We start from the raw sequence: 16,040 nt of genomic DNA, 5'->3' as shown, positions 1-16,040 counted from the left end.
GAAGTCAGCAATAATAAGGCAGTTGCAGGAATGATGTTTGTGACCGCTACTTTATGGACCCTACTTGCTATATTTAAACTCTTACTGTTGAGAAAGGTATTTTTAATTTACTGTTGTGAAAGGTGTTTTTATCATTTTTAATTGATTGTTTAGTTTTAAATTTATAAAACTTCAAGTTGCATTTAAGTAAAACTTAAAGAATAGTGTTAATATCTGATTTTAAGTTTTAATATCTGATTAAAGTGTTAATAATCTGACTGTGGAGCTACACGTTTCATATTATTTTTTTAAGATGTCTAAATAATTATATTAGGGGATAAAACTGCAGGTAGGGTAGTGCAGGGCAAGTTGGGATAGTTGGGCATAACAGGACAGTTATGCCTGAAGAATTATATCTTAGCTAAAAATTATTTTCTCGATAAAACATTTTAAATTATTGTACTTCATTATTGTAAAAAAAAATTATTTAAGAAATACAAAAATGCATTAAAAGTACCATAATACATCAGTAAGTTTGCAAAAAAAAAACAAAATTTGTGTATTTTCTTAAGTAATACAACGACAATAGATTTATCTTTAACTATTGCTAATTTTATTTATTTATAAAAAGTCTATACTTTTCAGACAGTATTTTTCATCCTCTTTTAGAATCTGGTTTTAAAAAGATATTTGGAATAGCATTAATTTCAGTAAAATGACTTTTGTGGGGCATATCGTGACAACAAGTTATTTATATAATTTACTATATTTCTACTATTTCCGTGATGATGTTTACACCTTGATGATTTCATTTTTAATCTAAAATACTATTTTCTTTATTTAGAAAAGCAATATTAGTAGTAAATTCAAAGAAATTCTTATTTTTATAACTTAACTTTGACTATTAATTGTGTTTAATGTAAACAAAGATGGTAAGAAATTATATAAGAAAGATCAATCATCCAGAATGAGATAAAATGCAGATTTAGCTGTGAGTCAAAAGGAACTTAGAACAAGAAAAGCTGCTGATACATATGGCATATTTAAATTTGCTCTACATTGGCATATTGCTAATAAGCCAGCTCAGGATATCACGATATTTTAGGAATTTTTTGTGTGATTTATATGATCCATAATTCTTTTTGTTTAATTTTAAATTTATTAGTAGTTATCAATTTAATAAAATATAGGATAGGGTAGAGCGAAGGTATTATAAAATATAACAAAAAAAAAAAAAAATTATTTTAGTTGTTGTTTCTCTTTTGTGGTGTATAGGTGTATGGGCGTATGTGGTGTATAGGTGTATGCGCATGTAGTTTCTATGGGTATGTTACTTTTTTGAGAGTTTAATGTCTGAACATGTTTAAACAATGATAGCCTTCTTTTTTTTATCGTTTTAAAGCTTTACAATTAACGAATAACTGTTGCTTTTTAACTGTCCCATTTCGCCCCACTTACTTGCAAAATGTAAAAATTTTTGGAATCATAATTTCAAAATATTGTTGTAGCTTATTTTTAGAAATATTTTTTTTGTTTTTCTTTTTCTTGTACCAATGAATTTTATAAAATTTGTAAAAAACAGTGTTAACTATGTTTAGTTTATCCACAAATAGCATTTGTTTCTTAAGTGTCCCGATATGCCTCTCCCTATCCTATATGTAAATATGTAAATAACAGTTTAGAGTTGTTTGTGTAAAGTTAATACAATCTGGGTTTGGTGCAACTCCTGTTTTTTAGTGCAGTGATTTCAGCAGATGCAGATGTATTATAACTATATTTAGGCTTATAAAAAATCTAGATGATTCTGTTGTTAAAAGTTGTTAATTCTTATCTAAACTACTTGTTAATTCTTTGCTAAAATAAAAGTATTTCACGACATATAAGCAAAAGGTTGAAACTTCTAAACTACTTTGAATGATAGCTTAAATATTATTAGATCATGGTTTTTGTTTAAGGCATATTTCATGTTAAAGATACTTAAACAAAAACCATGATCTAATAATATTTGAGAATAATATTGAGATATTTGATCTCTGATGTAAAAAAGAAAAATACACTTGGAAGTAGAAAAATATAACTTTAGGCTCAATAACAAATTTTCATTAAATTTTTTTTCCTGGTTATTATATGCTCCAAGAGAGCCTCTTGTTGTAGCATCATGGAAGAGGGTTTAAACTGAAAGTTCACAACGCCTTTTTTACCAACGTTGCTTATATGGGCAGACACAGTGGTAAATATGCAAAGTTTTTTCTCCCATCTGCAGATTTTTTCAAAAAAAGCAACCTATTGTCGATTATACATCTCAGAAATTTAGCCATACAATTTATCTAAAATGTTTTAGTCGTTTCTGTCAATAGTTGTGTTTAGTAGTTTGAGGATATAGATGTTAGCAAAAGCATTATTTCCCATTTATATTTTATCATATTAATTTTCCATTCAAAGTGGCATTCTCCCAAGCAGAAAGAAACAATAATGATCGAGACTGAGCTGAGATTTTCATCATTTTAGTGGTCACAGTTGCAAATGGGAGTTGATATGGAACCAGAACAAAATGTTGAGAGATTTGATTGGATTGGTTCTGATGGCTTTTTAAAAGAAAATGGGATTGTAATGCTCTCTATACTAACCAGAAGCCTTTTTGGCAAAAGATATACTGCTGAAGATTTTAATGTTGATACTACTGTTCAATATCTCATTGACAAAGAGTTTAATAATATCTAAATGGTGATTAAAAAAAACCCAGCTATTTTCATAGTCACACAACTTTTTATAAAAGCATTAGACATAAAATAAAAGTTTAATTGAAAATAGCTATTTCAGTATGTGTGGATATTGAAGTAAATTTTTTTTTATGTAAAAGTAATTTTTTTGGTTTATTTTGATGATTAACAAATAAATTTTAGTTTGATAGAAATTAAATAAAAGTATAGTAAACTAAATCTTCAAGAAGTAATTGCATTCATTTTTGAATTTTCTTCTAAACTGGTTAAATGTTCTGATATCATAGGTTTTTCTTAAAATTTGTAGCTATCAAAATAACCGTTTTTATTCTCAAGCTCAATTGAGCCCCTGAGATGCATAGTGGCATAAGTCACTCATATCTAGTTTTGAGATACAGAGGCATTTAGTACATCATATCATAAATCATCAAACTGTTTTAGAGGAAGTAAATAAAAATAGCATCATTATTGATATCATTAGACTTATACCACTCTGCTATGTAATAGAATAAACAAAATGCTAATCATTGGTGGCAATAACTCAAAATATTGAAAAAAGTGACCACTATGCATCTCATGGGCTCAATTAAAGTTACATTTGTGCTTTAGTTATTCTTTCTTTATTTTTTTGTTCTTACTACAACAAAGGTTTAAAAAAATTCAAAAAACCATTTAAACACAACTTGAAATTTAATTTAAATGTTTTAAATAAGTTCACAATATTTACCAGCTAAGAAATAAAATGAAAGTTTGTTTGCTATTTATTATAAGTTTTGAAAAAAGATTTTAATATATATATATTTTTTTTTTATGTTGATGTTTTTATAAAAGTAAAAATTAATAATGCAGTAATAATTTTTATTTTTATAAAAATATCAACTCATAAGTACAAAATATTTTTTACTAAAAATACTTAAAAATACTTGCAACAAGCTTTCATTTCATTTTCTAACTGGTAAGTAGTTAACGCGTGTGAAATAAGTTGAGCTATAACTTGGTTGTATTCATTTGTGTATCATTAAAGATTAAAAGATTATCATGCAACTGTAAATTCTTTGCTACATATTTTGCATTTTACAGGTTTCATTATAGATAAAATATCTTTTGTCAGATATTTCTTCTGAACACAGAATTAAAAGAGACTTAATGTAAACTTGATATAATAGCTCTAATTTGAATGAAGGGTAGGTTTTATCACTCGCCAAGGAGGGGGCTAAAAAGGTCTTTCAAAAAAAAATAAGGTCCGCATATTTACATTTTTAAGTAACTTTCTTTTTTTAATTTTTTAGTACTTTAGTGTAATAATCAAGTTCATATATGTATAATTATGTATAACTAGCAGAAAACAACCCGTAATACAGGTTATGGTCAGTCTGTTACATAATTAATTTATAGTGGCTGTTTTCCACAATTTAAAGTTGCAAAACCTTAACTAATACCCTTTTAGAAAAATGCCTTCAAATTAAAAAAAATAAAACCATCTGTCAAATTAACATAAAAATTATGAGGTAAAATAATTTACCAATTATTTAACATTATTTGAGTAATTTACAACTGACATAGGTCATTATCAGTGTAAGGCAGGACCATTTTCCTCGACATTCCTAAGTTCAACACAATACGTTTTTAGTTACTGACACAAAATAATAACACTTCATCATGCTTTAAATTGACGAAAAACTATAGCTAAATTCTTGTTATATTTTTTATAACATGAACTTTAATTAATAAGATTAATATGAAGTGAACATATATTATAAAGGAGTTATTAATTTTTTAGTATCCCCTTGATACATTTTTCTTTAAAAAAGAAGCAATTGAGTACAAATATGTTTCAAACAAAAAAAAATTAATTTACAATCAAACATGTGTATAACAAATTTAAAAAAATATGTACTTTGATCTTTATATTGCATTGATGTGTCATATGACAAACCTAAACTAAAAATTGTAACTGATATAATAGTAACTGACATAAAAGAAAAAAAAACTGGAAAATAATTTACATGGTTCTTCAGTAACCTGTTGTCATACTTAAGTTGCTGTCATAATGCAGCTTGTGGTGTTATTTTATGATATTATTTCATGTTGGCTTTTAGTAAACTTTAGTTTAATTTAAAAGACATCACAATAGATTTAAAGTATTTTAATTAAAAAGCAAAATAACAAATGCTTTAAGGAGCCAAACTATAAACATTAAAGATAAAAAATCTAATTGAGATATAAATAAATTGCATGTATATAGCTAAGTACATTGTCTTGGCTTATAGTAAATTTTAAAAGCAGTGTTTTCAATAAGTTAAACTACCAAATAACTATTTTTAACAATAGAATCACATTTTAAACAATAAAATAAACAAAAGTTTTCAAACTGGTTTTCAAAATTATTATATAAACACAGAAAGTTTTTTTTAAATAATCGTTTTTCGTTTAACGTGGATAGTGCAAACATTTAAAATAGTGATATAATACAAATCATTTTCCTTATACGCAATTTGAAACGAGTTTAAAAGTTTTTTATCCAGTTAATGAATTACATCCCGTATTTGGAATATTATCATTTAAATTAAAGTTATGAAGAATAGGTTAAAAATTATTAAAATTTAGACAAATGGAATTTTATCTTTTATTTAGACAGTAAGGAAAAACTAGAGATTATTCAACATTTTTTGTGATGAATTTTAAACAATAGAATGTAGCATCATTATATTATGATAATTGGGTAATGAATCAATTTAACTATATTTAAGTTTAATTGTTGAAAAACAAATAAAATTTTAACTGAAAAAAACCAAAACAAATCAAATATACAGCATATATTATTAAAAAAAATTACAAATTAAAAAATCAAAAAAAATAAAAATAAATTCACCGAAGAAAAACCAGCAACAAAAAAGTTATAAATATTTTCAGTGATAGGAGACAACCTTTTGGTTGCTGTTTTTTCTTCAGTGTCTCCCCACACCCCGGTATGGATGAGCCCTCCATTTGAAGGAGGGCTCATCCATACCGCCATTACTACACTACTTATTGAAGGACCTCTCCAAGAGAGGCCCTGGTTGTTGGGAGGGATAATATCTGTACTGCTCAAATGTTAACGAATCTAAAATCACAAAAGCTCTCAAATGTTAACAACAAATAGAAGAATATAATGAAAATTATAAATATTTGCAATTTTATTTAATCAAAATATAAAGCATAACCTCACAATTTTCACAGGATGAAGAGGATGCTTAAAATATTTTAAAAAAAAAAGAGATTAAATTAAAAAGGGTTGTGAAAAATTTTATTTTAATAAAAATGAGTAAAATGCAAACAGCTTAAAAGTATCATATTTATATTAAATAATTCTTTCACCTATTGCACATATTTCTCCATACAAAATGTATAAAATTTAAAACACAGCCCTACCAGTTACGCTTCTACCAGAAACTAAAGACAAAAAATTAACCTCAGAATAATCGATAAGATAATATTTACATATAAATAAATATATAATTATAATTTTTTTAACTATTCCCCTCATTTCCTCCATAAAGTTGTCTAAAGTAAGAAAAAAGATAACTGAAGCTAAATCTAACTAAAAGTAAACTAAAAATAACTATAAACTAAACCAAAACTATAAACTAAAATAAACTTTAAATCTTAATATCTGTACCTCAGAAGACAAAGGTCGGTTATCCAGTTTTTTGTGAAAATGAGTTATGTATGAGTCCTTTTTAGTTTTTTCAGTATCTACAGAGGTATAAAGACTGTTGTCCTACGACAATGTGAAACAAAGTTAGGTCAATATAAAAGATCTAGTGTCCCCACAATGTTCAAAGGAAAAACGTCTGTTGTCCAGAAATGACTTTTCACTTTTTTTATTTAACTTTTTATTTTTTTTATTAAACTTTTTATTTTTTTTGTCAAAATTATATTTCAAATGCCTTAAGACGAATTAAATGAAACATGAAAAAAATAACATAAATTTAACCATTAAGAATAATCAATAAAGACTAATTATTTTGTATGTATCCCAGAGATGTAAAGGATTGTCAGGTTCATAAAAGGTCAAAATTATTGAAAACAACTGTCTAATTTGCTTTCGCATATATGTTAAAACCGCCTCACAAAAAGTATTCTGCCAAGCAGTGTCATCTTGCAACAAACCTTTTAAAACGCACGCTTTACGAAAACACAATTTTCCCAAAATGTTGCTTTTGCCTGCAAAAGTAACAGTCTTAGAAAAAATAATTCTCCAGTTGGATTAACTTTATACTTTCTTACTATCACCATTATTACCACCCCTTTATCTAACCTTACATTTACAATGTTTATCATCAAATATAAAGTGATAAGGAATGTTTACATACGAACAGCAATGTGCTCTTTCATTTTCAGTATTTAACTTAAATCATGCCGTTAGGTGCGTCGAACTGCACAATCTAAAGCCATTTGTTCTGCTCCTTCTCTAAAATACACTAGTTGATTTTCAGGTAGATGAACTTTAAGGCGTATAATAGTGTGTGACATATGGCTTATTGGATACTCGAAAATTCACCACAATGCTTCAGGTGCACTAACATAACAACAATTTAAAAAAGTGTTTACTTCATCGTGATTAATTTGTTCATTTATTAAAATATTGGCACAGTCGTGACCCTTGTATATGCATTTGTAGAAATATTTAACAGCCTTAACAGACATGCAAGCTTCAACATTAATGTGAGCTTGATATTTCTTTGATAACCATGGATTGTAAGGTAGCACCCAGCGGTTATCTACATTGTTACCTTTAATATTGATAACCAAAGTATTATCACGACGAATCATGCAAGTTTTAACAGCGTCATAAAGATCATGATTACAATCGGATCTGGAATTTCTGCAGATATTAAATTATTGATATCATGTGCTGTTTCAAGCTTATCATCATTTGCAAAGTGAAGTAAAATATGAACATGTGGCAAACCACCCTTTTGAAATTCAATAACCTGAACATGTGTTACAACTTTCCCTAATACACCATGCTTAAAAATATCATTGAGAAGGTTATTTAATTTAAATTTAAATACTTGTGTAACCAAGTCAGGTCTATCATTTGCTGTCTGACCATTTTGGGTTGCAAGTGAAAGTAATAAAAAGATCTGGTTTACCATACTTTTTAATTATAGCCATAGCATCTTCAAAGTTTTCTTTTAAAGCTCTAGGACTTCCTACATAAGCTGATGACAAAAATACAACATGCCCTGGTCTAACATTGATCATTTCCAAGATTGTTTACATGTTCTTATAAGGCATCATACTGCTCGCTTCTTAGTTTGTTTTGGTTATTTCTGATGAAAGCAAGGTGCTGGCCTTCAATTTTAACATACGCATCAACAGCATGTTGCTGAAGCAGTTTTTTGCCATAAAAAAATGAAGAAAACAATTGAATAACTGGAAGTTTATAATTGTAATACTGAGATAATGTAACATGATTTCTAACCAATGTAGCACGTTCAGGGTTGTGAGCCAATTGATTATGCCAACCAGCATCACCCCTTGGAAAATATAGAGGATAAACCATAGGATCTAAGTTGGCAGACATACTTGAAATAGTTTTAAGAGGATAACCTCTTGGGTAAATAACAACTTTCCTGGAACAGGTGGTGCACCATCTTCACCAACAAATACAACTGCAACTTCATTATGTGAAGGGAGATTATAGTGACGCTTATCTTGCCCTTCAAGTAAAGACATTTTTACAATTGACACTTCTAGACCTTCTAGAGCTGCTCGGCGAATTTCTTCATTTTCCACTACAGCCATGTTTTTAAATTCAAGAGCAAATGGCTTCTCTTCACTAATAATAGTTTGCAATTGAAACATTAAATCATTAAAGCAAAGATCATTACCACGTTATTGCATTCTAAAATTTACTGCTGCAAGTGGATCATAGATGTATAGTTGACAATATGTTGGCGGAACATCTTAATTTGGCCTAAGATTACCTATACAATGAAAAACTTGACCACATATTCTAAAACATGGCGGCCTATGATTCATGGGTTGAACTACATTAGCTTTAAATGAAACAAAAGAAATATAGGCATTATAATTTCTAATATATTTTAAAAAATTCAGATTGGTATTTCCATCTGCATAATTTCCTTTGAATAAATCTTGTAAATCTTGTGGAAATGGTGAAGGTTGAGACAAAACTACCTTTCCATTATGGCAACATAAAAAATGTGTTTCATCAGGAAATTTCTTAGCACCACAATGTTGATAAATATAATTCATTTCTCCTAAATTTATAATCTGAATAGTATTACTTCTTGCTATACAATACATTCTTTCGTATCTAGCAGCAATACTAGCATTTTGTCAATTATTAATTTCGTCTCGCCTAAGCCTATCTCTTTCATTTCTGCGACAATTATTTTCAACTCGCCTAAACAAGCTCTCCTCATATGGATTCGAATTATTTGCTGCTTGCCGAGCAGCATTTCTAGCACTTTGTTGATTATTAATTTCTATCATTTCTGAGGCGATTAACTTGCCTATTAACATTTCCATTTTCTAAACTAATATCTGTTTCTAGCCTAATATTATCCATTTAAACTTCACTTTTAATTGAAAGTAGTAACAAAAAATCTTAAATGAATCTCCAAGATTGTGATCTTTTTTATATAATTTTTTTTCTACTTTAAATAACACACACAAATAATTTTTATATATAATAAACTGTCATTTAAAATAAATTATACAATAATCTTATGACTTCAAAAAAATGTATATATCAGCTAGGAGATGTTTGAAAAAAAATTAACTTAGCAAATAATAATAAAAAAAATTATTAAAAACATGCAATTCTAATAATAAACATACTGCTAACACAGAAAAATTAAAAAAAAAAACGTTGTAAACCTTTTTTGCAAACTTCAATATTATTTCTTTAGAAAAGTTATTTGTAAACGTTTTTAAAAAATTCACAAGACTTTACAATATTTTGTTCTTCTATACCACATAAATACATCATCTGATAAATCTAAAATAAAAAATGTAACGACTAAGTAAGTAAATAAGAATAAGATAACATACAAAAAATGAAACTCAATGTACCTTATAGAGAAAAGCTGTTGTGATTTACCAGAGTAGTAGTTGTTAAATATTATTATTTCATGTTAACTTTTAGAAAATAATTTATGCTGGAACATCATGATTCCAAAATATTTATAGCAAAATCATGTAGTAAACAGCGCTAAAGACAAAAAATCAAATTGAGATAAAACAAATTGTATATATGGCAAAATAATTTGACTTGGCTTTTAGTGAATGATTAAAAGCAGTGATTTTTAATAATAAAATTACCAATTTATCATTTTCAACAATAGACACCAACGTGAATGTAAGTCAAATGTCTATCAACTCAAAAGATAACGAAAAAACAAAATCACAGCAACAACACACAACAATAGCACACACCATAAGTTAATATAATATTCATATAACATAACTTAAGTAACATAACATTCATATATAACAGAACATAAATAACAACAGTATGCAAAATGTTATTAAAATACGTTATGTATTTTTAGAATAATAATAAAGGCTTGAAAACACCTAGACCTAAAGCAGTAACAGTTTGACACTAAACACTGTCGTGTAACCCTCTGTTATAAGTACATCACTTGGCTTATAAGGTTAACAAATCTTGCTCTACATGTTTACCAAGTCACAGCACTTTGAAAACATGGAAACAACATAATATAAACATATGTACCAACTATAAACACAATATATATTTAACCTTATATATATATATATATATATATATATATATATATATATATATATATATATATATATATATATATATATATATATATATATATATATATATATATATATATATTTAAACACATTTATAAAACAATTATATTACACATATTAACACATACACAAACTATAAAAAAACACTTTACATTATTATAAAAACACATTGATAAAACAACTATAAAGCACATATTACCACATACACAAACTTATCAAAAAAGCATATATGCAAACAATAAACATGTGCAAACAAAAATTTTAAAAATGACGCTAGAAAATTTAAAAAGATTCAAAGTAAACAAAATATATATATACAAACAATACTCTTTACCTTTATAATTTTTTTTCATAAGAACTGTAAGCCTCATAACAAAATTTAACCTTTACATACAATAACATGTGACATGTCATGTCAGTGTTGGCACATAATTTTAATTTATTTTTCTAAATTTTCTAAAAAAGAACAAAAATAGTTAATAGCATCACATAAATTTCAAAGTAGTAATAACCAATTTTATGAAAAAGCATTAGTATAACGTTTTTGTTGCATAAAAAATAATTCGGCCTCATCCATACCCCTATTTTCCTTCTAAAAATAAAATCAAAATTGCTAAAAAAAAATAATAAAAAATTAAAAATAATTCAATAAAAACAAAACTGCTAAAAAAAAAAATAAAGCTAAAAAAAAAACTAAAGCAAACAAAATGTAAACGACTTAACAAATTAAAAGGAGTGATTCTTTTTACTTATATCTAATAAAAATGTTATATATAACTATTTTCTATACTTACTTCAATTATAATATGATCTTAACGATGATTATTTATCTTAATATGATTCTTTATGTAATATTTCTAAACTAATAAATAATAATTAAATTCCAAAAGGTAAAAAGTTTTAACTCGCTCAAGAGATCTTTCTCCAATGACTGCGTACATTTTGAGAATGCGCTCTTTCAAAGCCTAGTAACTGATGAAACAACGTTAAATGTTTGTGTAGCAATTATATTATAGATAGTCAATTTCATTCGTCAGTTAAATAATCCAATTCTTTATAATAGTCAATTTCCAAAAAAATATTTCTGAAAAAAGTCCCAAGGAGGGGGCTACTACCCCCGTGACCTCCCCTAAAACCAGCCACTTATTTTAATAAACCTGAACTGTGACAGGATTCATTGTCTGTAACAGGTTTCATTGTCTGTAACAGGTTTATGAGGTCAAAAATGAGAATGATACATTGATGGTACCAGAAAATAATGAAAATAATAAAGAAATTGACACACAACAGTAACATTTTCAATATATTTTTTTTCAACATCTAACATTTAATTTTTTGTCTATTGCATTTTGACTTTGCATGAAGCACAAATAATGAGAATCAAAAGGCATATTCATAGTAGATAGGCTTTCAACCATTTCTTAAAATATTTGGCAAATGACTAGTATATACTCAAAACTACATTTGGAGTTTACAACATGTTATTTATTATTTTTTAATGACATATTTCAAAATGAAAACATCAAAGAATATGTGTTTTTTGCAGTGTTGTTATGACTATTTAATAATTTGACTGTCAACTAAATCAACTAATTTCATAATTCGATAATCGTAATCGTAAAAACGACTAAAAAAACGAGTATTTTCTTAAGTCGACTAAAAGTCGATTTAGTTGAAATATGGTAATAGTTTATTTTTTTGAAATAAATTGTCATAAAAATAAAGTAATTTATTTTTGCTTTCTATTTTTTAACATCATATCATTTAAATATTAATGGAGCAAAACAATATGAGAGAACTGCCACTCCGATAACTGGACAATTTATTCCCAGACCCCAATGGTTTAAGGACTGCCTTAAATACTTAGTATATATCAAAGTCTTTATAATCATATTTACAATGTGATTGTATAGAAAATATTTTGATTTTGGAGCTTCACAACTTAATTTTACCCCAGGGCCCGAGCCATCTTGAAGCAGCCCTGTATGAAAGTATTTACTCTCTAGTCTTTAATAAAAAGGGGCGGATGTTTATTAATTTTTAGAAAATTTTCCCACCCACCCCAAGCTTATTAACCCCCCCCCCCCTCATTCATTAATTTTTACTTGTTAGCAACAAAAACTTTATAGCTCAAAGCTAAAAAAAATCAGTGTAAATCGGCCTTAAAAATTAGAAAATAATTCTTTCATTCACTGGTAAAAACTAAAACTTGTGTAAACACAGGCTTTAAGAATCTCCAGCTTACTACATCTTGATTTGTCAAAAATAAGCTTTTGGTTTATTTCTTATCATAATATAAAATCTATATCAGCATATTAAATCCTATTGAAATTATGATAAAACAGCTGTTAGAAAATGAGCATTTTACCGCAAGCCACGTTAGAATTAAATAGTTATATGCGTGTTTTGTAGAAAATATTAGTTCAGATTTATAAACTGAAATTTTTATTAAAAAATATTTATGTTTTAAAAAAAAAAAAAAAATTTAATACATAACTGATTGTTTAATTAGGTATAATTGTTTTCTCTTTTTTTCTTATGTAGTTATTATTACGGTCTTATTACAGAGCACCGGAAAAGGTCTAAATAATGCTAATATGCTATGAATTCGATAAAACTTTATAAGAGTAAGCACAAAATAAGTAATAGTTAGAGTTGCAAAAAAAACCTTTTTATTTTTAATCTGGTTTTTTTTTTTTAATGGGTTTTTTTTTGTTTGTTTGTTGTTTTTTTGGGGGGTTTTTTTGTTCGTTTTTTGAATTTTAGGTTTTTTAAATTAAAGAAACTTGTTATTTTATACAAGTTATTTTGAAATTTATTATAATGTCAAATTAATACAAAATTTTAAATAGTTGTCTAAAAAATAATTTAAATTATTTTTTAAACAACAGGTTACTGAACCAACCTTACTAAACAGAATGTTTAGTAACGTCAGTTCAGTAACTGTTTAGTAACACCACTACCCAGAATAAATTCTTGTCTTTGACTTCAAGTCATATATTATTCTACATCACATTTTTGATTTTCAAGATCTAAATTATGGGAAATAAAAACTAATTTTAATACTCTGTCCTTTGATAATCAAGGGCCGGATTTACCCCTGTGGGGCCCCTATGCCATGTGGAAGCCCATTCCCCCATGAGGGTCCTGGGCTGTTAATCCCAGAAATAATTTTTTGAAATCAAAATTTCAAAAATTTCTTTTTAAAGTAGCCTACCAAAGTTCACCTTTTACATTTTTTTTTGGATAAGACTTTGTTTTTGATTATGTCTACTATAATCAAGTCATCAATATTGTTTGTTTGGTTTATTCATGATCAAACAAAATTTACAAATTATTGACAAAAAGTGGCACACCAGGCCACTCTGTAATGAAAATATAGTTTTTAGATTTCAGATAAAGTTATGACGCTGGAGCAAAGAAAGTTCATAGTTAAAATTGTTCAGGTTGCTCAAGTCCATCGGATTTTGAGGAGAAGCAATCCATGGTTTGACAACATGGTTAGTTTCTTTCTGCACAGTTTTGTACAAGCTGTGCTTTTAGCTGTTTTGTGTGTCCACACGATCGAAGACTACTTTAAAGGCTTGGTGTTTGGTTGAAGCTGGTGAACTGAGAAGTTAACTTTGTTGATTTCCTCAATAAGGTCTATTTCTTATCGTTCAGTTAGCTTTGTCAAGTTAATTCTTGATAGTGTCTGAATACAAGGCAAGTGTTTTAAGTTGGCAGTATGTTTTGTGGCTCAGTGTTGAACTTGTTTGAGTTTGGCTATGTCTTGAGCTGGAAATGGTGGCTTTTACTGCTAATTCTATAAGCAGGCAATCGTATGAAGTATACAGTGTGCACCATAATGCTGAACTTCAACCTTGAAAAGCTTTCTTGAGCTTGCCAATTATGCGGTTGCCAGCTGATGCAGCCGCGAAGACTTGTTTTTTAACCTTCAGATTGTTAGTCATAACAACACCTAGGTTTGTTCAAATGTTGTGCATAACAGCTGATGAAGTTAGCATGCCAAGTTAATCATAGTGTAAATTACATTAAATTTTTTGGTGTTGCTGTGCCCAGGTGCATCATGAAACAAGTCTATTTTTTTATCTTCAGGTTTTGGGACCCCTAATTTTGTGGGGACTCCTGTATCATGGCACACCCTGCTTTTGTCTAAATCTATTTTGATTTTAATTGTTGATTTAAAGATTGTCTACTAAATGATTTTTCAACTGCAGTACTTGTTGATGGAAGCGATAAAATTTAACTAGAAGTATTGGACAGTGTTTGAGCATATGAACAACATAGTAATATGAATAACAATACAACAAGATTGAAAATACCTATTACTGAGTAACAAAATTGAATCTTCAAAATCTACCTCGTGGCTGCCCATTAATTATATCAACAATTTTTTGGCAATTTTCACCTCCCCTTCCCTTTGTTGTCAATTTCTTGACTTCCCCTTTCTGCTTGTCAGCAATTGTCCAAAATTTTCAGACTTTTTTCCCTTCTTTTATTTGAAATAACTAATGGACTTACCTTAACTATGTTTAAAATTTAATACAGTAGTATTATAAAAGAGTAACTTTACAAATAATAATTTTTCTTATATTTCGCAGCGTTTTTTTTTAACACTGATGTGTAAATAGTTATAGCTAATATATAGGGTATTGCACATTATATTAAACAAAAAGCATGTATACTTTAAAGTTTATTTGAGATGGAACTGTTTCAAGGTTCATTAACATCTAAAATTTAAAGAATACTAAAAAAATGCAAAAAAACGCATTATAAACATGTTTTTAGGAGCGCTTAGATTCTCTTGCAAAAAAAAAACGTGTTTTTCAAAATTAATTGCGTTAGTTTTTTTTGAGTAGCAACTCTAATTATATTTAGAGATGTCATACTTCCTAAAATAGCCATTCACTATGTACACTGGCACCGGCAAATGATCAAAAGAATTTAGCAATTTCTGTTAGGATAATGTTTCGCATTAGCTGACCAACACTTGAAAGGGTTTGCTGTCCAATTAAAGCGAATGGTTTCATATAAAAACTAATATTGTTTGCAATAGGAATTATTCTTTCTCACATCTTCATATGTGAGCATTTTTTCGTAGAGATTAGTTTGATCGTTTTCATTTATATTTCTTTTTCTTGCGAATTAGAGCTAAATCATCACCGGTGCTACTAGTCACCGACGACGGTTCATCGGTGTCAAGCAGTCTTTCGCATTGTCTTATTGCAATTGTATAGTCAACATTCCCATTAAAGCTAAACGATGTTTTAAGTTCAGGTTGTCGTGAAGACCTATCTATATCAACTACTGTTAAACGGTGCTACTTGGACCCAATTTTAATACATGTAATAAATGTGAGAGAGAACCACAATGTTCGTGGTTCTCTCTCATATTTATGTCAATGTAAAAAAAACTTGTTGCAAATTCATGGACTTATGAATTAGTAATGATGATTGTAGAGAAAAAATATTTGGGTGGACTTCGGTCCCCCCTTTTTTGGGGGTTTAAGGTTGGGTTCAAGTAGTAGCCCCTGTT

General features: G+C 27.9%; 1 protein-coding gene across 2 annotated transcripts in view; it reads left to right on the top strand.

Moving 5' to 3' along the window:
- LOC100203821 (secretory carrier-associated membrane protein 2) overlaps positions 1–16,040 on the top strand; it is an 87,672-nt gene that overhangs the window by 67,963 nt on the left and 3,669 nt on the right. For both annotated transcript variants that reach the window (XM_065816319.1, XM_065816321.1), the window contains exon 9: positions 1–96. This exon is cut by the window's left edge and continues 22 nt beyond it. In XM_065816319.1, the coding sequence (XP_065672391.1) occupies positions 1–96 (96 nt within the window). The remainder of the gene's footprint in view (positions 97–16,040) is intronic.

This window comes from Hydra vulgaris, chromosome 13 (genome assembly GCF_038396675.1).
Source record: "Hydra vulgaris chromosome 13, alternate assembly HydraT2T_AEP".
Taxonomy (NCBI): domain Eukaryota; kingdom Metazoa; phylum Cnidaria; class Hydrozoa; order Anthoathecata; family Hydridae; genus Hydra; species Hydra vulgaris.
Note: the sequence above shows the minus strand (reverse complement) of the source record. Positions and strands in the feature narration are given on the sequence as shown.